Below are 25,071 nucleotides of genomic sequence, written 5' to 3' on the forward strand. Positions count from 1 at the left end.
TTTATGAGGTTCTTTTTATTAATATGAAATTTTATAGACTGCTTGTCCATAAGAATGTTCAAGCAGTATTATGCATACAAATACATAAAAGTGTATTAGGACATGAGTTCACTAAAACAGTAGCGAACAGCATGTAAAATTCCTTCATTAACAACCATGTCAGCCACAGGCAAAACTAGTTGTTCGGGTCAGTTGATGAAAGCCTGGTTAAATAGATAAGTCTTCATTGGGCGCCTGAAACTGAAAATAGAACGTGCCCCTTTAATGGTTAGTGGCACAGAATTTTGCAAAGCTGGTGTAACCACTCTGAAGGCCCTGTTACTGGTAGTTTAATACCTAGCACATGACACCATTAGCAAGGCCTCATCCACTGAATGTAAAGGTTGGGCAGGGCTTAGGGACCAATGCAATATTGAAAATAGTCTATTTTTAAGTTGTTTTTAAGGGGACTGACTTAGTAATTCTTGTTTTCTGTTGCCGTCGTTGGTTACAACTTCACATCTATGTTTTGATCCTTCGTTTGAGCATTTGGCCTGTGCTTTCCCTGTCTTTTCAGCAGAATGAAGAGCAGCTTTCTAAATTTCATGTTTTTCTCAGCTTAGGGCAAATGGGCTGTCTGATAAGTACTTTCTTTCAGTTGTAAATTTGAGCTTTGGCTTCCTGTGTTTTGAGTATAGCACAACAGTAGCTTCCCTTCATTTACTTATCTTTGTAAAATAAAAATAAAAATTTCTGTACAGAGGGCAGCAGTTTGCACAACAGATACAGCAGCAAAACCCGGAACTCATAGAGCAGCTGCGGAACCACGTTCGAAGCAGATCTTTCAGTGGCAGCACCGAAGAGCATTCCTGATTAAAAGCAGCATGTGATAGAACACTGTTTTACTAATTCCAAAAGGCATACTGTAGCTAGTAGCAAATATCACCATTGTAATTCTTCTCAGACATGAGACCGGAAATCCTTTGTGTGTATTCCTTATTGTCTGTTGAAAACAGATTCATTGCACACAGATGTGAACATATCATGTATGTATATTGATGCCTTTGTAAATGGACTATAAATAAAACTGGTGACTGATTAAAATCTTTACATATAAGGCAGCATTTTCGTATCAATGCACAAAAGCATGCAATTTTTCGTTCTCTTTTAAGAGAGTGGATTTTTTGCACTAGGATTGTGCATTGAAAGAGATCACCCACTTGTGATGACATAATATTACTTGTGGAGTAATAATGCTTGATAGGCTAGTCAGTCCTACCGGTATGTAAAATCTGTATTCAAAATATATTAAATAAGGCAGCCTTTCCTCAAAACTGAAGGGTTGCCACTGCCCCAGGGACAAGGCTGTGGCAAGCAAAAACAATTTTGCATGACTAATGTTGCATTTCTTACTTTATAAGCTTATAAAGTGAAGACTGCTTTTTCACATTGTGGGTCATTACTGGGATTTTTGAAAGGAAGGAGAGCAATAGGTCTGATTGTTGGAGTTGCTTCAGGCTAAGATGATGTGGTGGGAGATGGAAAAAGGGTGAGTAAACCCTAAGCTGGGGGAGAAATAAATGGGTCTGTCTTGTAGGAGTTGGACCAGAAAGATTTAAGCTGTGCAGAATTTACGGGTCTATGCGTAGGTACAGGCAAAGAGGTACAGCATGTAGGCTGACAAGCAGGGAGTACCTACTAAGTTTTCAAAGGGAGCGCTACTGCAAAATAATTGGAAACATTTCTTATAGGGCAGATTGGGATAGATGTAAAAGGGGACGTTGGCTTCCTTCTTTCCTATACTTGTCTTAATAGACAGGACTTGCACAGCAGCAGTTCTGTGTTGCGATGAATGTATTGAGAGGAGCAAGGAAAAGGAAATTGTGAAAGCCATATTTAAGACTTGTGATTGAGCAATATGTGATTCTCAGTTTCCTTATCAGTTTGTAATGGATGGATAGTGGGGAGAATTTTAGAAGCCCTAGCCAGAAAAGGTGCACCAAGGGGTGTTGAGAAAAAGCAGTGTAGAATCCAGAACAAAAGATGGGGATGAAAGTTTTCCCAGTAACATGCAGAAATAGTCTCTCTGGCGTACACAGAACCCAAGATTTTAATCTGGCAATAGCTCTGAAAACTTTGATGGAATGACACCATGTTTTCTATAAAGAGATGAGTTATATGCTCATAGTATTTATTCAATGTAGTTGTCATGTGCCTGTTTACGTAATATGTGGTTTATGTAACCACACATTGGTTGCACATTAGAAACTGTCTTAAGGGAAATCTGACAGCAGAAAGTTAATACAGTATGTATATTGTAGATTATCTGATGTCAGCTTTTTGTATCCCTTTTTAGTTCTGCCTTTGTTCTGAATTTTTATTTGTTGCTGTTGTCTTTATGCCTCTTCCTTCCTGTACACACCTCCTGTCACTATTTTTTATACTGTAATTCCAACCAAACATACTTATGCATTTCTGCAGAACCAATTTAGAAAGTCTGTAAGAGGAGAGACTTTCAGGTTAACAATATATTGCCACATTCAGGAAATAGTTCATTGGCGGATATTCGGAATGCTGAGCGGGTGGGAGAGCACCAAGAGTCTGTTGCAGTGCTGTTAACATTTGTATTTTTCCTCAGCTACTCGCTCTACAAAGCAGCAGCTTTTTACCTTTGTTTTTCAATATACTTGGTCCCCATTGACCTGTCCTTTTCCGAGTTCTCAAGTACCTTGGGTGTCTGGTTTTTGGCATTAGGACAGTGCTTCAAGCATATTTTAATTCAGAAGTAGGAGTCGCTGCTGAGCAATTAGAATACTGAAAATATGGAATATAAAGCTTGCAGTACAAAGGTACAATGCAAACTACTCATTAAATTGCTTTTGAGTAATTAACATTTAAATTAATTAGAAATGGCAATAGCTATACACTGGTGTCCTGAACTCACTGGGTAGAAATAGTCCAGTGCTGATTTAACCAGTCATGGTAGTGTTTTCAAATACTATCATCAGAGATACCACCCCATATTTAAGTTGCTGATTAGCACCCGTTCAGATGTTCAGTGAACTGGCTAGATAAGATGTGTTTGAAACAGCAGAAAGTGTTGCATTTATGGCAAACCACTAGCCTTTTCACACTGTTAGATCAGGCAGACTGTTTTCCAAATAAAAATGCACATTCCAGATAACAGTTTAGGTAGCAGCTATTCACACTTGAATCAGTTCTTCAGTTTTCCATAGATGATTCATGGATCAGTCTTGTGTTGTTTGGAATAAGTTTAATAAAAAGAACACTTAAAATAAAGAATAGTTTGCTGTTTTCTAACATTGTCTGTATAGTTTTTACTTCTCATTTCATGAAGAAATTGACTTTATTGTACAAATTGGTTTTAAACTAGGACTGTTTCTATGGGTTTCTGTCTGCTAAGAAAACTAGTTTTCCCTATCTGCAGCATTAAGGAAGAAACAGCCTTGCAGCTGAATCCTGCCCCTATAGTTGTTTCCTTTTAAGTGTGTTAAGGACTAATTTAATACAATAAATCCTCACTGTGTATCATTCAAAGACTATGTTGGCATTCTGGTCAGTTAGCCATATGGAATGCAAACTAAAATATTCCTTCACTGCTAGCAGTGATACTTGTGGGAGACAATATGGAGGGATATGCCAGCAATTGCCACTGCAGTGTCTTGCTAGATGCTTGGGTTGCTGGTCTGGTTTTTACTGAGAATTCAAAACAGGAGAAACTCCTGACTAATTGACTTGTGCATTTCCTTTTGCACTCATAGTCTTTATGGACCCAGAGTCTGGTCGCAGCAATGTAAAAATACAATATTAAAATCAGTTAAAACTATTTACAATCCAAAGAATTGGGCAGCTGTCAAAGGCCGGGTAAAGAGGTACCTTTTCAGCATGTGATGAACACTATAAAATGAAGGTATCAGCCGTACCCTTTCCAATTTCTGTCTGAACCCGAGCTATTTGATCCCTACAGTGCTTTGCAAAGTAGTTGCAGCAGCCTTCAAACTGTACACAGCCTCCAAAGTTCAAAGACAGCATGCTGGGGAGCAACAATTCCAGAGAAGTCTTGCCTTCAAGTGCCACTAGCACACTTTCCAGAGACATCTGGTTGTTTACTGTGAATAGAATGCTGGAATTAGATCAGGGATGGGGAGCATGGGACCTGCCATATGTTGTTGGTCTTCAGCACCTATCAGCCCAGCTAGCATAGCTGTTGGTTGGTGATGATGGGAGTTGTAGTCCAGCAACAGGATTCCCCAACCCTGGACCAGATGGATGTTCAGTTTGAATGGCTCTTATGGTCCAAATGGCGCTTCACCGACTCTGTACTCAGATCACCCTGGTTCCCCACACCTCTTTATTACATGGTGAATTAAATCCCTAATATATGACCACCAAAAGCATTTGTAAAATATGCTGTATTTCTAGATGTAGAGAATCCTGTTTTAATGTAGGGTGCGAGATTGGGAATTAGCCACTGTTTTTCCTATGAACATCAGCGTGCATGAAACCCTTCCTCAATACAGATGTAAGAGTCATTTATCCAGATACTACATGCCATGTTGCAAGTATCATTAAATAAGTTATACAGTAATAATTAGGGCAGCTGCATAATTGGACTAAGGGCTTTATTTCCAAATAGTTTAAAATACATATGGTTGGCTCTTTACAAATAAACTGTTTTTTAAAAACATTCCAAAGATGCCAGATTGAATTCCAAAGGGGCAGTTAAATAAAGAAATTCTTTTTTGGATTGCAGATGGTTGTACTAAATTGCCAGAGGGTTGGCTCCAAAAACCAAAAAAGGAAATATTAAAACAAAAAAGGTTCACTTTCCGTTTTCTTTTATTTTGGAAGAAACTACACAGACTTGTGCAATATCATCATACTCGTATGTTCTCTTCAGAAAGGTGTCTGTTAATCTCAAACCAGAGACAGTCTAAAATGAAAGGGAGGAAAAAAGGATTGACAATGTGAAACGTAACAGGCTTCTGAACTGGTCGTAAGAGCCCTATAACTTAACAGTATAATTTTATATAGGTTATAAGGACCCCATGCCGCCATTCTTGGAAAGATATTCCAGGGCAATTGGATTTTTCAGTTTCCCCCCATTAGTGGAGGTGGTGGTCTGCTCTTGAAAGGACAGGGAACAGAGGAAAGGAAAACACACCCCAGCCTTTTGCCCTACAGACACAAGCCCAACAGCTACTCCCTCCAACCCCATATAGGATTGCAATGCCCAAGTGGGAAATCTTACTTGTAGTCCCTGCACAGATGAAAGCAGCGTAAGTGTCAAGTGTAGAGATGAAGTGGGGTGCAGTTTGCCCAGCTGCCTTCCTGACACCCCACACCAGTGAATGGAATTAGTGTTGCACATTTCCAAAACCAGGTCCATGGTTCTTTCACTGCTGGATGGAAAAGAATAATTAATTAACATAGATCTCAATTTGTCTAAGGGCCAGTTCACACCAGTTTATGTGTTTTTACTCATTTCTCTCTTTTTGCTGCCTTCTTTCTATGGTTAGAAAGAAAAGGTTTCAGGATGATGCATACTGTAGTTAAATCATTTAATGCTTCTAACAAACCTGTGGCTTAGTGATTGCCCAACAGGAGCCAGCATGATAATTAAAACATGCATTTCTTTTAAATTCTGATTATTAAAAATAAAATGGTTTTTAAAATAAAATGGTTTAAAAATGAAGTCCTTATGTAATACAAATACACACATCTTTTTCAGCACACTGGACCAACTAGGTCACTGCCTCTCTCTCCTCTCCATCAATAAAAACCACAAATATTTTTGGAATTCTAAAATCTACTTTGTCCACTGTATCTCAGCAAGTGAGTGGCAGAATTCCATGTATCTAGGAATGTTCATTTAAAAAACAAACCATTTCCATCACCTTAAAAATAATTATATATTCCTGCAGTAAGGAAAACCTTGAATGCAAACAGTATTTTAATACAACATTGGGTGAATTATCTCTACAAAACTTACCCCTTTGACTGGAAACGGTAAGCAGTTCAAAGTACAATTCTTAAAAAATAGAGATTGCCGAAGGGGAAGTAATTTCATTACCTGCAGTTTGTTATTTTACATGTAATATCAAATGGTTCTTCCAGGTTTACAGTGTCCGGAATTGTCTCCAACGAAACCCTGACATCACCATAGCCTGGAGCCTAAGAAAGCATTAAAAGTTTAGCACGGTACACCCACACCGAAAGAGAGAGAGAGAGAGAGGGTGGGGTGGGAAGACGAGACAAGCAATAGTACTAGAGTATGAATGGCCATTGTGGTGCCTTTCAGATGGATTCCACTTTCTACCATCCTCAGCTATGGACTATTGTGGCTAGGGCTGATGGAAGTTATAATCCACAGCAACATCTGGAAGGCACCACAAGTGAATCGTAGGATGACATTCTCGAGAAGTATATGTAACATTACAAATTTCATGCTTATGCTGATGTACTTGGAGTCCTCATTTGGATTTTTATGAACAGGAGCAACCTCAAACATCTTCAGAAGGGAAACATAAAAACTGAGATTTACAGTACGATTCTGGATACCATTTAAGTAAGTTTTACCCCCTGAGATTAAAGAACATGATGCATTAATTTCAATAGGTCTACTCTTGAGTAAAGCTTCTACAGCCTTTTCTCCCTAAGAGTGCACAAGCCACTGCTTTCAATAAGTGTTCTTATTTAACCATATGTTGATATTTAATTTAAACAGGTTTTAGACCACTTTTTAGGCAAAGTTGCTTGGCAAAGCAGTTTACAACCACAAACAAACATTAATCCACAACATTCAGTAGTAAAACAAGTTATGGAAGTCTCATCTCAGGAACATACAAGCCAGTGTAACAACAAAATAAGCAATCTCGTTCTCAAAGAGCAGCATGAAACAGGGAGCTGCCTTGGAATGAGTCAGGACATTGGTCAATCTAGTGCAGTATCGTCAACACTGACTAAACGCAGATTTCAGACGGGACGTTCACAGCTGTGCCTGGTGACGTCTGGGACCTTCTGCATGCAAAACAGATGCTCTATCACTGAGCTATGGTCATTCCCCCAAATAATTAGCATTGGCCCCAAAAGACCCTGATGAAAAAAATTGATGTAAACAAGGCATGTTTACAGCTAGTAAGGGAGGAAATATACCTGATCTCACTTGGAATCAAATTCCATATTTGGGGTGGGGACTGCTGAAAAGAGTCTGTTCTACCGGTATATTCCAGCAAAAGAGTTGTATATATATTTCTGGTCTTATAAATTGTAATATTAATGAGAACTTGAGAAGATTCCCGATGGATCACATCAAGGTCTAATTACTCCAATATTGTTTTTACAATGTCTAAATTTTCCCTCCAAGCACCTGATATTCAGAGGTAAGCTGTATCTGCACAGACTCTTTACTACTACCCTTCTGTCTTTAAAGAGAATCTTCTGAAAAATACTTACCATTCGTTGGAGCTGACTCGTTTGCAACCTTCCCCTTTCGCCCAGGTTTGTCTTCCACACTATATCAAGCTTTCCAATTACTGTCACACCTTTAATAACGCCAGCTTTCTCTGCAAACTCTTGCTTTGGTTTAAGACAGTAAAGATACTGTCGAGTATCCATGGGTTGCAGATACGTTCTTGAACCAAATGTTGACACACTGGAAGAGAAGGAGCAGGTTTACCTTAGCTTGTACCTCAAAATCGGACTTTTCGGCAAAAATCCAGTGAATTCCGGGATTGGATATCAGATTCATTTTTGGGTTGCCTTTTCAATTAAGAAAGCATTTTCAGTTAAGAAAGAAAGCAGCCTGCCTCCAGAAGTTTTAAAGAAATCAGGCTTAGCAGAGAAAAAAATTAAAAGACAAGCAAGATGTTTTTGCAAAAGTTTGGAAGGGAGGAATATAGGAATTGGGGGGTGGGGCTCAAACTGGCGCTAGACCATCTGTTTTGCTATGCTATACTGGACTATATTTTACAGTAATCTTTTGATACAAATGGTGGTGATAGTTAAGAGAGTTCATAGAAAATGAAGTGAGGTATATGCCAATGTTTGAAATTAAAAGCAAAAGTAGCAAGGTCATCAAGATACCACAGTAAGCAGTATGACACAAAATTATACAGTCATACCTTGGTTCTCGAATGGAATCTGTTCCAGAACTCTGTTCAACTTCTGAAAACATTCGAAAACCGAGGTGCGGCTTCCTGCAGGAGTTTCCTGCACTCAATTGGAAGCCGCAGAATCCGTGTCGGACATTTGGCTTCCCCAAAAAGTTGCAAACCAGAACATTTACTTCCGGGTTTGTGGCGTTCGAGAGCCAAGACGTTCGAGTCATGAGGCGTTCAAGAACCAAGGTACAACTGTACTCTGGGCCAATAAAACAAGGAACCACATCAAAGAACGTCCATTTGCAAGAACAGCTTCATCAGCACACGTATAGCTTGTTTTTGGTATATGAAGATACAAGCACCATGATCCGTGACTGTAGCCAGTACAGTCTGAAGAAGCAAATAAGGCCCTTACCTGTCCTCACCTTGGTTGACTGCATTTAATTCTGCTACGTTGTACATAATAGAAGGTTCCAGTGACACCTTCTCCATGAACATTGGAGAGGTTGTGATATTCTGAATCTGAGCTTCCAAAAATACTTCATCTGTCTAAAAAAGCAGAGAAAATGCCTAAATGAAAAAAATAATCTCAACTGACAAAAAGCTCCAGCTTCTCAAGTGTTTGAAAAACATTAAACCACAAACGCAGTTAGTTCATGCCTGAAAATCAAAAGTAACAATCATTAAATGCGAGAAAAGTCTTTATCCCAACAGAGAGCAGTAGAAGCAAAAATGTTAGTCAACTGGAATAGTGCTGAACAATGGATTTGGGAAAACTTTGTCATATTTTCCTATTCTAAGGTAGTGTCTATATGGCCTGGACTTGCAAGCTGAGCTCCAACGGTCCACATCAATTCAGATTTTCTTTTAAAAGGAAAGAGAAATAACGCTTTATAAATGTAAAATGAGTGCAATGCACAACAGACACATGCCATGCCAGATTAATGATGCACCAGGCTGCATACAAAGAAAATATTGTTAATAGGTTGTTGTTTTTTAAGTGTATGAACTGTTACAGGGGCTTAGAGGCATGCTACAAAAACTGTTCACATTGACCTAAGAACTGCTCTAGTCTCTGCTATAAACTTTCATAATGGCACAGAGCTTAATATTCTACTACCCCAACAACCTCATTTCTGGTTCTAAGACACCTAGTGTCCTTCCCATCTCAAGAATTAAAGAACTTGATGCAATTATCAATTGCATGTCGTTTAAATGGGGACATGGTACAAACGTGATCTGTTTAAATGTCTCTGCAAGATCTCAGTCCTGCAAAGCAGTGTGACATATCTGGCAGTTCAAAGCTACAATCTAAACCTGCTGACAATCAAAGGGATGCCTGCAGGGAAGGAACGATGGGAGCCACTCGATCAAAGGCTCCAACATCATATCTGATTACAGGCATGTGGAGGCCTGTGTAAAACGGAAAATCCCATCAAGAAAAAGGGGCATACTTTGTTTTTGTAACTGAAAACAGGATAGCCCCATACCTATTTTCCACTGTTTATCAAAAGTTGAGTTGGAACTGGATGTTGACTAGTGGTGGCAAACTGTAAAACAATTCCAGCCTCTCACATTCCTTGTTCTTTGGAGGGCAATCAAAAAGTAATGGGTAGGTCAGACATTAGCTTAGTTTTACAAGGTGGAGAAAGTCTCAGGCTCACATACTCCTCCTTCTCCCCCCAGCAGCTATCATTTCTGTTTTTGGCAAACCTGGACAAACAGTAGTTGATTATAACTATAGTTAGTGAAAGCAAGCCATAATTTGTGAAGCTAGCTCATTTCAGGCCGCCGTAAGATTAGCCACAGTTTAGAATATTGTCTGATTCTTAAACAGTGGTTAATCTAAAACAGAAATACTCCCTTTCAGGCTCTTTGCTGGGAGATCAGAAAACTTTTAGGTAAATTACCTATTAGACAAAATTCCTGGAGTCTCTTTTGCAGCGTAAAAATTCCTGTCAGTGGCTGAGAAGACCAGAAAGCAACAGGTGAATAAAGGTTTGGTCTTTATTGTCCTAGAAATTGTCTTTCTGGAGTTATCATGTTATGCTGATGTCACCTAACACTAGATATGTACTAGATATGTACTTTTGGTTAATTTTGGCCTATTGACTGTAAGGTAGTGCATGTTGTAAAATAGAAGCAGCAGCTTCTGGTCTTCTCAGATTAGAGGGAGGGGAGTATTATGTATTCAAGCAGAACACCAATGACAAATAAAATTCCGTTATCTTGCTTTTAATAAAAAAAAAAACCTTAAGTACTATCATGTCTTCTAGCACTAGGGATTTAATATTTTTCTACTCTTCTGAAAGAATATCCCATAAATCCATTGCTTACGGTACTTCTTGTGTTTTCCAAATTTCCCATCAGTCTCTTTTAAAACAGCAACCACCAGAAATTTAGCAAGAGCCAAGTTGAGGGAAGAAAACAATACCAAGCAGCATAATGAAAAAGCAAGGTAGCTTACAATGATGCAGGGGTTGATTAGTCTCAATAGCATGATTCGATCAGAGCGCTTCACATTTCCTGAATTATTGTAGCACACACATTAAGATTTGAACTTAAATCACACTGCAATTACACCGTTAGAATCATTGCCACGTGCATTCATAAATTTGAAAAGAGTTTTAATAAACATATAAAGAAAGATGTGAACTATCTTGTCTCTCTCCTCCCATCCAGTGTCTTCACAAAAACAGCAGATAACAGAGATGTTGCCATGATTTAATACGAAACAAGCCTACATGCAAGGCTCTGTGTACTTTTATACCACCAAACACAAGAAACACTAACAGGTAAAGACCACTATACCAGGCATTCCAAATAGTGAAAAATATATAAATTACGTAAGGAAATTTGCACAATGCATTGGAAGGAAAATAGGCACTAGCAGAATTTTGTGAAGTGTTATACTAGTCAATTAAATGATTTTTAAAAAAATGCTTTTGAGGGCCATACCCTCAAGAATGGTCTTTCCCCATATAAACCTACTTGGGATTCTTAAGATAACCCAAGGTCCTTCTCTGTGTGCTCCCCTTTAAGAGATGCTAAGATGGTAGCAATTAGATAGCAGGTCTTTTCAATGGCAGCCTCCTGCTTGGACAACACTCTCCCCTAGGAAGCTTGCATTTGATCTAGTAGGCTCTTCGCACATCATTGGAGGAGAGAAGATATTCTTGTTTACAACAGACAGTTGTGGATGTACATGGTTAGCATGCAGTGTTGCCTGCTTAATGGATACATTTGCCATGTATTTTATTTTGCTTTGGTTATAAGTAAACTTGAGACTTCCTTAGCTGTGGAAGTGATGAACAAATCTAATACTGTACTAGGCTTGTGTAAGAGATTTTATAGCCATTGAAATTCATTTCACTTGTTCACATGACATTCTAATCTAGCCTGTACTGTAAAAGCCCTTCTGGGAATGGAAAACACTTTCTGCATGCAGAAGGATAGACTGGCCTCCAACCCAATACCTTCAATTTAATGCAATTTCTTATACAACTTTAATTATTATTATTATTCTTTGCATAACTCATTCTAGCTTTGTGAATCATCAGACAGGCCCAGAACTATGCCAGACCATGACACCCCACTCTAGTCACTCATGATGAATAACACTTTCAGTATAAAAAACAACAGACCTCTGAATATGAGTTGCTGAGATTCACGGCTGGGAAAGTACTGTTATGCTCATGTCCTACTTGGGGGCTTTTCATTGGCACCTGGCTGGCCACTGTGAGAACAGAATGCTGAACTTTAGTCTGGTCCAGCAGGGCTGTTCTTATGCAAATAAAATAAAATAAATGTTTCATAAGATTTGCAGAAAACTGAATTTTTGCCCAATAAAACATGTTGTGGTTCTAACAGAAACTGCAACAAAATTAGCCCGGCCCATGTGCTTTTGTAGCCTCAGCAGTATGCCTCTAGGAATATCATTGTTGCTCTGTGACATCTGTTGACGTCAACAATTAATTTCCTAGTCATAGTAGTTTACTGAAATATTTATTTAGTACAGAAGTCTGAACTGCAAAATACTGTTAAACAATGGATGCAAGGAGAGAGCGAGTATGGGGGGAAAGGGGAGAAAAGGGAAACAAGCCAATATCTATGTGTACAAACATTGCTTTTCCATTATGTTTTCAAAAGGATGTTAGTAACAGGCAGAAAGACAAACAGAAGACAAGCATACATATTTATAAATAATAAATAAAATTACCACAGAACTGAGGTCACTCTAATGGGAAAATAAAAAAGAAAACATTAGAGAAATTAGGGTTAAATGTTAAAGAAAAAAAGGAGGACAACTAAGTTTCAAATAAAATGCATCTTTCTGCATTTTTTTGGTACTTTCTAAACAAGACAGCATTAGTAAGAGAGAAATGTAAACTGGCAATAAAAATAAAAGGCTCACTACTAAGAAATCTTATTTCTAAATAAGACCATGTCAGCATATGGTATAATGAAGAAATAAATTATGTGAAATGGCAAACACAGGCACAATGAACACATTGGTAAACCAGTACATGCTCACAGAAGAATCCATTACTTGGCTGAATAATTCCATATTGGGGGGGGGGGGCGGACTGAGGACCCATTAATCTTACAAATATTCTCTTAATGCACAAAGTCTTAAATATAGGAAGAAAACCTGTTCACTGATGACTCTCGGGTTTTAAATTGAGCCAGTCTGCATATTAACTGCATGTATTTATATGTCATCCTATAACAAAAGCTCCCATTGTAATTAACAAGCTGCAAGGAAATTGAAAGCATCATTGGAAAAGGACAAGTGCTAAATGCACCTCCCAATGAATTGCCTTTCTTCAAAAGCCTAATTCGGTACCATAACAACCTTTGCATTTATCAATCCCCCCACCCCCTTTATGCTAGGTATCTTTAAATATTGTCTGGCCAACAACTCAGGGAATTACCAATCCCATCCCTGGCACAAGTGCACTTGAAGAGCATCTCCTGTCAGAGGCACTGTGCCTTTAAGACCCAAAGGTCTTTCTATAATTCATCAAGTTGCACCTATCTCAGGATGGAGATGCAGTGATGGGGAAATCTGCACCCGCTGCATTACTGTCACACAGACCTGATAAGCAATTCTACTCTGGCATATCACCTAGTATTAGTTTACTTAATATCAATAATGTCCGTTTTTAAATAAGATAGCTGCCTTTTTGACTAAATTTGAACCACAAATTAATCCAGTTGATAATGAAACAAATGTGTTTTTTTAAATGGATTGTAACTAAATATGCAGCCACATTTTCCCCAAATGGTGATGGCAATGACAAATGGATAGATTAAAGTGAAAAGGGGAGCAAAGGTGTAGATTTTTACTCACCTGTTTTCCTCACCCTCGGCCAGGAAAGAGGGCAAGATCATTATATTTGTCCAAAGCTGTAATAGCTAGGCAGCCATTTTCTATAGCTGGCATACAGAAATTTAATGCCAGAATCATAGAACTGTAGAGTTGGAAGGGAAACCAGGGGTCACCCAGTTCTACCCCCTGCAATGCAGGAATCTCAACTAAAGCATCCCTGACAGAGGGCCATCCAAGCTCTGCTTAAAAACCTCCAAGGAAGGAGAGTCCACCACTTTCTGATGGAGTCTATTCCACTGTTAGCATGCCCTTTGGGGTATTTTGTAGTTTCCTAGTAGCTTTTAACATACAATTTGGTTTAGTTTTTTTAAAAAAATAAATACTGTAAGTATAGTTAAACACATTCACTCCTTCACCTAGTTTTCAAACAATCCTTTCAGCTCTATTTTCCTAAGTTTATCTCCTCAGATTTTTGTCTTTTTCTATTTTGTGGCTATTCCAGCTAATAAAAAGTGCGTATGTTCAAACTGCCAACACATGTCAAATAATTCTAAAAGACAAAAGATTAATAATATGTAGAAAGGAATTTAAAAATGTAGAAATTCCTTCTACATTTAATATGTAGAAATAATTTTAAAATGCTTCACCAGGTGAGAAAGTTCTGTTTATTTGTCTGGGTTAAACAGAACAGATACTTTCTGTTCCCAATATAACAAGTTTTCACTGTTCAGAATTTTGGACACCAAGCACTAAATACAATATTCTGCATTTACCTCAGCATTGTAGAACTTTGTTTTCACATCTAGCGGTTTGAGGACCTGTTTGAAAAAAGAACAAATACTAAAGAGAGATTTATCAAACTCCTTCATCAACACTAAGTACTACCTCCTTCTGAGTATGTATTTCAAAAGTAAAGTTGTTAACTTGAAGTGTTCCACTTGCGTAAGCAAACCCCAAAGTTTACTTCAGTGGAAGAATCCAGCTTACTCATCCCACTTTTTCTTTCCTATGTCTACAGAAACTTCCACATTTTGATCAGGTAAAAGGATTTTACAGCAGCATGGCAAAAAACCTCTCCCACAAAAGTCATTTTTATACCATATATAGGTCATGATCAGACTCTTTAATATAATGATGCATTTCAAAATTAGCAGTTTTAATTTCCACACGTTTTAATCAAGAAATGCTGCTCTTTCCCGGCTTCTGCTGTTGGAAGGAAGTCAGCCAGTGGCAAATCAGCTGCAAGCAATTACACTATCAATTGCTGGCTAAGCTTTCTAATTAAAGGAGCCAAGCATATCAAGTATCAGATGTTATACGCGACAAATAAATAAAATATTTTCATTTGCATATCAGTGATTCTGACCCTGAAATCAAGGCAGACTGCAAAAAGACTTAAATTATTGTTATTAAATAATTTGTTTGCATGCCACTTTAATGCACAGTTTCACCTTTAAATCACAGTGAAGTGTATGGACATACTTGTGCATGCTGCTAAAAACAGAGGTGCTTTGCTCCTTCCCTGCTCCTGCCGGAAACGAGAGAGCAAGAGAGGAGAGGAGCACCTGCAGTTTCAGAAGCAAGCAGTAGCACTCTGCAACTTCACCTCTGGCACCATACTGAAATTTAGCTATGTTTTCAACAAGCGTCACCTGTGGAGTAGCTACTATTTAACTCTACGTTGGCTACTTGCCATATCTTCACAACTTTACCTTTGACAGCTGCGTGACAGGCAGAAATTCAGCAGATGCCACTACAGTGGTGCCTCGCTAGACGAATTTAATTCGTTCCACGGGTCTATTCTTATAACGAAAAATTTGTCTAGCGAATCCCATAGGAATGCATTGAATTTTTTTGATTTTTTTTTTTGCCCATAGGAACGCATTAATTGAATTTCAATGCATTCCCATGGGAAACCGGGATTCGCTAGACGAATTTTTCGTAAAATGAATTCATCTAGCGAGGCAACCTCCGCTAGAAAAATCCTTTCTTTAAGCGAAAATTTTGTCTTACGGGGCGTTTGTTAAGCGAGGCACCACTGTACCTTCATCTCTGCAAGTTCATGCAAGGAAAACTTCATGTATTCGTTTTTTGCCCATTATGTAGCTGTTAAAAGGCACAGGAACCCCATATCCTTATGATACTTGATTCCCCTATGTACAGACACCTCACTCCTCAGAAGGTATTTTCTGTAACGCTGTTCTGGAGTTTCTACCCTAAAAGCCAAACTTCCAAATCAAAACTCTTCACGTGGTTATTTTTAAAGTTACCAGGACAGGACCCAGATAAGGTTCCCCACTTCTAAACTCTGTAAGGTATTGGCATCCCTGGTTTCTGCAGCTTTACCCATATCTACCTACCTACCTACCTATCTATCATCGCTCATTCATTCATTCTGGATTAATTCCAATCTGTCTCTGACTTGGCTTATAGACAACTTGGTAGATGACCTATGCTAAGGAGTGGACTGACACGAGTATAGCCCTGTTGGTACTCTTCGACCTCTCAGTTGCTACTGATTCTATTGAACCTCTGGGGTTCAACTTGGGGGAGATGGTGCTATGATAGCTATGGTCATTTCTAGAGGGATGGACCTAGAACAGGGTCCCCAAACTAAGGCCTCGGGGCCAGATGCGGCCCAATCGCCTTCTCAATCCAGCCTGCGGACGGTTCAGGAATCAGCATGTTTTTATATGAGTAGAATGTGTTCTTTTATTTAAAATGCATCTCTGGGTTATTTGTGGGGCATAGGAATTCATTCATTTTTTTTTTAATAGTCCGGCCCCCCACAAGGTCTAACGGACAGTGGACCAGCCCCCTGCTGAAAAAGTTTGCTGACCCCTGACCTAGAAGGTGCTGCTGGCGGGACTTCTAAGTCACATTACGGTACTAGCCTCTCTTGCACTTCACTTCGACACTGATGCGAACTAGTACTGACCAACCCAACATTAAAAGAAACCTTAACAACAACTGTACCACCACCACCCCATATAAATTATGGGAAAAGTTGCAAGCACGGGCAGCACAGAAGAGACAGAGAGATAGAAAAGGGTTAGATATCTTCTATCACAGTCAACACTGCCAGCTATGTCAGCTTAATACCTGAAATTTGAAGAACTTTCTGAAGTACATCTTCTCACCTGTCTGTGTGGTGTAGCTTACTGCACACACTAAGCTGAAAGAGACAAATGATTCAGTGGGGTTTAACTACTTTTCAGTCTTGCTTGTGTTTCCAGGTTGGGAGGAGAATGGGGAAATGGAGCAAATGATCCAAATTTGCAATTCATCTACTTCACAATTCTGAACACATTTGGCTTTTTTTTTTTACAGAATGGGAAAAACTAAATTAAGTTTACAGGTGGTTTTAGACTACCAGAAGCATTTCTGTTAATGCAAGGCACCATTCCCCCTGGGACAAATTGCAGCCCTCTGTTGCCATATCCTATACTGTTCCAGGAGTTCCCCCAATCTTTCGAAAAGCTTTTTTGGAGTGTGGGAGACACAATGGAAAGGAGGGATTGTCAACAAGCAGGTGTCCTGCCTTTGGCAAGCTACCGTTAGATGCAACCCTATGAAATGGGGGGAAAGTATAATGTGTCTTACATGTGTGTTCCTATTTCCTTTACTTCATGGTGTATTACATCATCGATACAACAGTCTTGTTTGAGTTCTGCCACTGCAGCACTAGAGGCTGAAAGGTTTAAACGCTGCGAACTTGTCTGTAGATCAGCCTTGGAATTAAGAACAAAAAAATTTCAATAAAAGAGAGGTTGAATTTTATTATTGAAAATAGTTCTTCATTGCTTTAACTGATTTTTACATTCCATCTTCCCCAAGCCATTCATTAAAAATCTGGGCACAGTCCACTGAGAAGATGTGATGCCCGAGCATCCCGAAGGCTTAACATGTAACTCGTAATGTTCTCTTGCACGATTGAGGTTGTACAGTAGAACTTTCCGTTGGACTATACTTGGAGAGGGTAAGAAAAGTGCAGAACAAACCTACTTTCAGACGGCCTCAAAAATATATAGCAAGCATAAATAATACGCCTTTACAATTTACCCTGTTACCATTGTTTTTGTTCAAAGTTTCCTTCAACTAGAAAAACGTTAACTGATTAATTACCTTAAAAACACACTTAAAACTATTTGATAAGATCAAACATACCTTTACCAAAATATCTTTTACCACTTGGTGACTGTCATTATGTACACTGATGTAGCTGGAAAATGTCTCTCCTAAGAATATATTTCTGTTCAAGAAGGGAGGAGAAAAGAGAACTGTTGAAACCATTGCTTTGAATGCATCTCTAAAATCTATTATTGCCCACTTTTAACAACAGCATGGACTTCTGTTATCGTACCATGAAAGCCATATCTATAGATTTCCTTTTTTGCATCTTCTAGCATTGATGATATTGCATGCACATGGCTCAAAACCTCTGAAGACAATCTTGTGGTTTCAGTACTTAACATAGTGCCTAAGCACAGCAGAGTGTTGACAAGAACAAACAAAATGAAAATAAGTAAGCTAGTCTGAGCTAACTAAAGCACACAGCATGGATGTGTATAAGAGTATGTTGTGTAGATTTTAGAATGGGATTAGGCAGATTCATACGTGGAAGATAAGGATAACATGATGGCTATATGACACCTCCAGGTTCATAGGCAATGCCACTGCCTGGGGAATCAAGAGTGGGAAAGAATTGTTGTGCTTACATTCTGCTTGCAGGCTTTCCATAGCTATCTGATCGGTCACGGTGGGAAAGGGGATGGTGGACTAGATAGGTTTAGTCAAAAGCAGAAGGGCCGTTCTTATATTCAAAATCAGGGTCTGGTAGTTGCTAGCTTTACTTTTAACTCACCAACTCTGTTTAACAGTAAAGATCTCTTCATGCTTCATCCAATGACTGATTCAAAGTTAGAAACCAAAATAGATGGCTTCTTAACCCTGTAATGCAAGAGGCCCTTGGAAACAGTTTGTGGCCGGGGGGAATCAAGAATAATAATAGACTTTATCCATAGGAAGGACAAGGAAGATAGGCTTAGGCCACAGTCCAAAGAGCAAACAAAATTTAAAAATTCCTTCCAGTAGCACCTTAGGGTAAAGGGAGCCCTGACCATTAGGTCCAGTCGCGGACGACTCTGGGGTTGCGGCACTCATCTTGCTTTACTGGCCGAGGGAGCCAGCGCACAGCTTCCGGGTCATGTGGCCAGCGTGACTAAGCCGCTTCTGGCAAACCAGAGCAGCGCACGGAAACGCTGTTTACCTTCCCGACGGAGCGGTCCCTATTTATCTACTTGCACTTTGTGCTTTCGAACTGCTAGGTTGGCAGGAGCTGGGACCAAACAACGGGAGCTCATCCCGTTGCAGGGATTTGAACCAGCGACCTTCTGATTGGCAAGCCCTAGGCTCTGTGGTTTAATCCACAGCGCCACCTGCGTCACAACACCTTAGAGACCAACTAAGTTTGTCATTGGTCTCTAAGGTGCTACTGGAAGGAATTTTTTTATTTTGTTTTGACTACGGCAGACCAACATGGCTACCTACCTGTAACTACTCCTAAGTGCATTCTAAGTTGGAAGCAAGTACAACTGAAACCGTTGGTATTTACAACATTAAGACAGTTCTGCACAGGACTAGAGATCCTAAAACAATTATCTCAACCAATCTACACATCTATATACAATTCTTACCCAAAATTCTGAGGCAAAGTCAACATTTCCCCAAGCATTAATGTTTCTGCTCCTTTTACTGTGGAAGGATCATCTTTCATTAACTGGTTAAACAGATCTCCTGCAGTAATATAAAATTATATGTCGGGTCAACCATATTGATATTTCTATATGAACTAATTAAATATTTTAATTGATTAGCTGCTGGCTTTTAACTTATTTTAATATATTTTCATCTGAACATACGATTGAAAATAAATGTGAAGTGTCATTCCTGTTAGAAGGAAAGGACATTTAATCTTTTTGCCATACTAAATGGCAGAGTTCTAAACAAGCAGCTCTATTTTTTAAAAAACAAACAAACAATAAAACCTTCAACAGTAATTTATCTGCTATCTTTGGAAGGAAAAGTGACCCAGAAACGTCTTGGCAAACGTTGGCTCCAGTTCTCATGAATTCTTGCAAGACCTGCTAGCTGAGATCTTCTGATTTTTGTTGTTTTGAAAGCCTATCATTTCATGTATTTGTCTCTCAGTTCTATGGGGTGTTGCTGGGAAAGCATTCCATGTGACCACACATGGCAATAAATGAAACAATGCCAAAAAAAGGGGGGGAAAGAAATTTTAAGTTTCTGTACTCTGGTTTGAAAAAGAAGGGATCTGAAATGTCCATGTGCTCCGCATAGTGGCGAACTTCAATCATTCCACATTACTGAGTTTTTTCGCTTGCTAGGACTGTACTAACACACCCACACTCCCACTAGGCTGATGACTGGGGACTTAGGGTGGTACATAAGTGTGTTCCTACTGGCCTCTGCCAATGGAAAGAAACATGCAATAACCTGTACATTGTTAGCAGAAATGTTTCCTACAGAACCCAGGTTTCATGAAGTCTCGCAATTACGCTGGTTTACACATAGGCAAACTACAGGTCACAATCCCTGAGCTTTAACTTTACTATAATATTGGACACTGGTGTTGTTCAGCAACACTCCACGCATTCAAGTACAGTATTTTCAGGTATGCACTGACCTAACAACAAATCTAACAGCGTGCCTCTATATGCAGATCTACTAGAGTTTGAGTATTATTTAACACCATAACATAATTTACCTGGCAAGTCTCTCTCCTCACAGGTCACAGGAATATTGGTGAACAAAGTAGGTTTGGTCAACCTCATTACTGTGAATTTAGAAAGCAAATTCCACATTAATCACACTCCTCATCACCAGGACTTCACTAGAAGCTCAACATATTTAACTTCAAAATAAGAACAATAAGACCTGTTTGGATATTACCTTGTCCCTGGCATTCTGCCCAAGTTTATGTATTTTGTTTGTTTGTACTGAGCACAAGAAAAGGAGATGAAATTGGGCTTAATGTGAAAACAACTAGAAATGCATGAAGTGTTCGTTCACACTGATATTTGAGCAAAGACAAAAAGCATGCATATCCATTTTCTTAAAAATCCCACCAATAATATTTTTAAAAATGTTTTAGGATAATCATGGATAACTGCAAAAATCATTTTAACAAAACACAATACTCATAACTGCCTTGATCCTTATCCAACCGTGTTGAGTACCATTTGTAAGCAGTTGTTTGGTCCAAAGGACAGTTGACTCCCCCTAAGGCAGATGGCGGGGGGGGGGTGTCCAGTCAACCAATGCTTTCCCCATTCATTCAAATGTAGATATTAAGGCTGGACCAGGGCCTACAAACTATCAATTGTAGACCCTCCAAGTGTCCCTATTTTCCAGGGACAGTCCTGGATTTACAGTAGCTGTCCCAATTTCTGATTTGATCCCAGAATGTCCTGCTTTTCCTTAGTATGTCCCAATTTTCATCAGAGAAACGTTGGAGGGTATGGAGTTATCCGACCCCTGAAGATAGCCCTGTACAGGGAAGATTTTTAATGTTTACAGTTTTATTATATTTTTATATATGTTGGAAGCAACCCAGAGTTGCTGGGGCAACCCAGTCAGATGCTGAGGTATAATAATAACAATAGAGAATAGTAGAGAAATGTTGGAGGGTATGTGATTGCAATAGAATTTGCTTACAAATGACCATGTTTAGATGGCATACATTTTCTAAGGGCTGCTAAGAACACAAAGAAGTCTTGCCTCTGTACAGAACATAATGGCCAGTAGGACAACATTCTGCCCATTGCCGATGTGATTACAATCTATAGGAAGCAAAAATGTAGGCCAAACACGCAAAAAGGGAAGCAAATATATCAGCATGATGGACTTCATAAAATTAAAGTTTAGAAAGTATTACTCCAACACAGCAGCCTTTCTTTTTATTGTTCATTAATTTTAGACAAATCATTCCAAACAAATGTGGAAGGGCATTTCATTCATTGCATCACGCTTACAAGGGGCAATCATCTTATAAGGGACATCTTCTAAAGTAGTCACAGACTCTTTGAGAACTTAAAACAAAGCATAATCCAGTCTTGTAGAGATCAGTTTGCTTGAGATGTCCTGCTTTTTCCTGCCCTGCCAGTACCACAGATTTTTTCAAAAAAAATTAAAAACATTGTAAGGCAACAAAATGTATTTAAAATATAACGTTTCACAGAAAGTAGCAATGCCTTGTTATAAAGCTACAAACTATGTATGATTCCATATTTGTGAACAAACAAATTTATTTTCCCCAAAAGGTTTAATTTTTCCCTAAGATTGTTGGCAACATATTCACAGTACAGTATGTCACAGAAAACTGAAATCTGTCCTTCACATCTCTGGATCGTAGCATTACAAGATGGCAGTTCATTGTGTTTGATCATCTTGTTGAGCTTTACCCAAATGTCCTCCAATGTTTGACTACCAAATGTAGACGGTTCAATTATCCACTGTGCTCTATAGAATGCATGGAGCTTTAATTTGTCTAAAGTGCTCTGCAGTTCTCTAGATAAAGGAAGAATCTTGTCTTTGAGCTTAGAGTTGGGAAGAGACACACTCCAAGACCTTCTCAGCTTCAGCTTGCTGCTTGCCGTTTGCTTTTCCAAATTGCTAAAATTGTTTCTTTCACGCTCAGCTTGCAAACACTTCCCAGCTTTTACATCAGGATGAAATTCCTTAAGCCCTGCTGTACAATCATAAGATGGGGAGCTGCAAACAGTTTCCATGGCTGCAATATGTTGTTTCATTTGCTCTACTTCTTCACCAGAAATAATTGGAGCGATTCTTTTAGGTTTGAGGGGAAGTTGGCGCAAGTCATTTGGAAACCAAGGTATGAAACTTGGGAGCTTCCTAACAGGAAATTCTTTCAGTGCCTCTTCTGTGATTCTTTGCAATGCCGCAGGGTCCCTTTGCCATGCTCGATAGTGCAGAATCACCTCCATGCTTGTACAACAGGAATCCACATGTTCTTATTTTAAATGTTTCTTGGACAGCAGCTTCATCACTAATGATATAATCACTTAAAAGAATCTTTTCATGCCATGTGCTGTGCAGTTCAGAAGAAAACAGGACCTAGAGCAGAAGTATTGCAAGTAAAAAGACACGCTAGCAGTTTCCCCACCAAAATTCACCATTTTATTGATGCAGTTATCGCTAGAAAATGCTGTAGCAAGTGCAATGGGCTGCAAACGTATGCAGTTGGAAAACCAAACCACAACAGCACCCCCTCAGACTTATAAATGTGGATTGCCCTTCTCTCACAGACTTAGCTGATGCCAACGCTGATCGGTTTTTATGCATTGTGTAGACGTCCCTATTTGAGCAAGCATTTTGCTGGACTGGATATGTTTTCTCATCCTCATGGTGTTGTGATATAAATCTGATTTATTGTTGTAGTGGTTTGCTTTTTTAGTTTGTTTGTTTTTATTGCAGCCACAGAAGGGGGACAATCAGGAACAGGGGCTGCAGTGCGTGGGGGGGTTAACCTTTTTACTTCCACACTGTGGCCCTGATGACAATTTCTTCACATACTTTTTGTCACAGGCAGGAAGCTTTCATACAGCAGGGTAGTAGCTGTTGCTTATGACTCCTAAGAATAAGGAAGGATAGCAGAGTTGAAATGTTACTATACTTGGATAATAATTGAAAAAAGAGGAAGAGAAGCTGGGAGGGCTGAAATTATTCATGTTCATGGTAACATCTGAAGTGTATGCATCGCATCACATGGGGTCACAATTTCAGATTGGATAGTGTTCCATGTACTGTCTATGCTATTTGTGTTGTCACAGAGGAAAGTTCTCTCAGCCTTAGAAGCAGGAAGGCAAAAAATGTTTTAAAAGAGATCCCTGGAAGGATGCTCCAATGACAACCATTCTTCCACAAATCTGCATCTTTGGGTCCTTACTTTGAAGGTCCTCCTTTTTTCTTGCTTGCTCTGCAATTCTTTAGACTTTCTCTATTTAGTGTTCCTTGCTAGCAACTACAGAAATATATATTGCCATGAAATGTCTTTAAAGCATATCTGCCTACAGAAGTATATTGGGATTGTGCTTTGTGATGTTCATACACTCCAGTTCCCCTTGAGGAAATTATTTCAAAAGAGTTGCCTTTTTAAACAACTCACTATTTGTAAGAACTTGAAGGGATACTGGGACAGGAGATAGCAAGGGTTCTAATTTCAACAACGGCTTAGGTGCCAATCAATGCACACATCCTTCACAGCTTTTCCAGTACTCTTAGTGCCCATATTTTTTCCCAGCGGACTCACACAACTGAGATTTCAAGGAAGCAGGTGAGAACTACCTGTAGTTCCACTAATCTTGTTCTTCCATCTGAGGTTGCAGAAATGGGTTTTGGTTTTTTCCTAAATAGCTGTTGTTGTGTTACGAAGAAAGGATAGATATTGGAAGGATTAAGGGATTTCCTCTTTAGCACCTGACAGATCTAAAGCTTGACAGATTATTATTATTTTTAGTTCAAGGGAATGTTCCATTTTCTGGGGGCTGAAGGGAAGGTAACAGGCACCCCTTTTTTCAAAGCTCACCAGAGCAGCTGTATAATCTTGCAGCCCCTCTTGCTTTAGAAATGTTTACACACCACCCATCTCTGAAAGCTTGTTCTGCACCAACATTGTTCCTCTTGATTCATAGCTGGGCAAGTGCAAGGAAGGCCTACCAACTGAAGATTTCGCAAAGGATTTTGCTTATACAAAACTGCACTAAAAACAACAACAACCCTACACCACTGACCATTTCCTAGGGAAGTGATGATGACCTTCTCTTTTAAAAGAAATCTGAAAACGTTGGGAGATTTCCACCTCCTTAGTGCATACTCTGGCTTGAACCAAAGAGGCTGGATCTAGTGTCACTTTCCGAGCTCTTTACAGTGTTCAACAACATGCCCCGGAAGGTGGAATAAGGAACCGACCTTTTGAAAAGAATACCCGACTTCTCCAGCAAATTAGCTTTGGGCCACCAACCGCTCACACCTGCCGATCCCTCCCAGGTTTAACTGCCGCCTCAGACCCACCCGCTTTGGTCTCCTAAAAACAGCGGCCAAGGGAGCCGCCGCAAAAAGTAAGCGGGGCTGGATTCTCTCCACCTCGTCCCTTGTAAGATTTGCTTTTCAGCTGCTAAGTCCCAGGCCAAATCCAAATGAACGGAGGAAGCTAAAGCAGCAAGCGCGAGAGTCGGAGGCGAGAGCGAGTACCTTTCAGGGCCAAGAGATGCTCCTGCTTGGGCTGAGTAACATCCATCGCCGCAGCCGCTCCGGGGCCTCTTCCTCCTTTACGGAATCAGTCGAGGCCAAATTTCCTCCGGCCGCGAACAAGGGGTTATGTCCCTGGCTTTGGCCCGCTTCCTTCCCCCAGCTGTGCTCCTCGCAATGCAAATCACCTCCGCAATCGAGCCAGAAACTACAATCCCCAGCATGCTCTTTGGATCGTCCGTCTCTCCATAGGCTTTCTTTTCCTGCCCCGTAGAAAAGGCGAGCTGTCAAAGTGATGCATTATGGGAGCTGTAGTCTTTTTTTTTTTTACGTCCCTCGTCGCCGCTA

At 39.6% G+C, this 25,071-nt stretch overlaps 3 protein-coding genes across 6 annotated transcripts in view; 1 reads left to right on the forward strand and 2 right to left on the reverse strand.

Annotated features, from left to right (window-relative positions):
• SGTB (small glutamine rich tetratricopeptide repeat co-chaperone beta) overlaps positions 1–13,684 on the forward strand; it is a 28,385-nt gene extending 14,701 nt beyond the window's left edge. The window contains exon 11 of the mRNA XM_035100818.2: positions 741–13,684. Within this exon, the coding sequence (XP_034956709.1) occupies positions 741–852 (112 nt within the window). The 3' untranslated portion in view covers positions 853–13,684. The remainder of the gene's footprint in view (positions 1–740) is intronic.
• TRAPPC13 (trafficking protein particle complex subunit 13) lies at positions 4,812–24,880 on the reverse strand. Of its 4 annotated transcripts, none has more exons than XM_035100815.2 (13): positions 24,727–24,880; positions 20,222–20,290; positions 19,131–19,230; positions 17,602–17,686; positions 17,038–17,165; positions 16,537–16,609; positions 14,208–14,252; positions 12,322–12,339; positions 8,518–8,651; positions 7,456–7,654; positions 6,074–6,174; positions 5,252–5,399; positions 4,812–4,933 (listed from the first exon to the last, which is right to left on the reverse strand). In XM_035100815.2, exons 1-13 carry the CDS (start codon positions 24,770–24,772, stop codon positions 4,823–4,825), a joined length of 1,257 nt encoding a protein of 418 aa, XP_034956706.1. In that variant the 5' UTR covers positions 24,773–24,880; the 3' UTR covers positions 4,812–4,822. The 4 variants fall into 4 exon arrangements, with proteins under 4 accessions (XP_034956706.1, XP_034956705.1, XP_034956708.1 ...); XM_035100814.2 differs by having other exon boundaries at positions 5,252–5,402; XM_035100817.2 differs by lacking the exon at positions 12,322–12,339.
• On the reverse strand, positions 20,299–24,896 carry SHLD3 (shieldin complex subunit 3). The gene is made up of 2 exons (XM_035100820.2): positions 24,727–24,896; positions 20,299–22,590 (listed from the first exon to the last, which is right to left on the reverse strand). The coding sequence occupies exon 2, from the start codon at positions 22,458–22,460 to the stop codon at positions 21,720–21,722; it is 741 nt and encodes a 246-aa protein (XP_034956711.1). The 5' UTR covers positions 22,461–22,590; positions 24,727–24,896; the 3' UTR covers positions 20,299–21,719.
• Between the last annotated feature and the right edge of the window lie 175 nt (positions 24,897–25,071).

Source organism: Zootoca vivipara, chromosome 11 (genome assembly GCF_963506605.1).
Source record: "Zootoca vivipara chromosome 11, rZooViv1.1, whole genome shotgun sequence".
In the NCBI taxonomy this organism is placed as follows: Eukaryota; Metazoa; Chordata; class Lepidosauria; order Squamata; family Lacertidae; genus Zootoca; species Zootoca vivipara.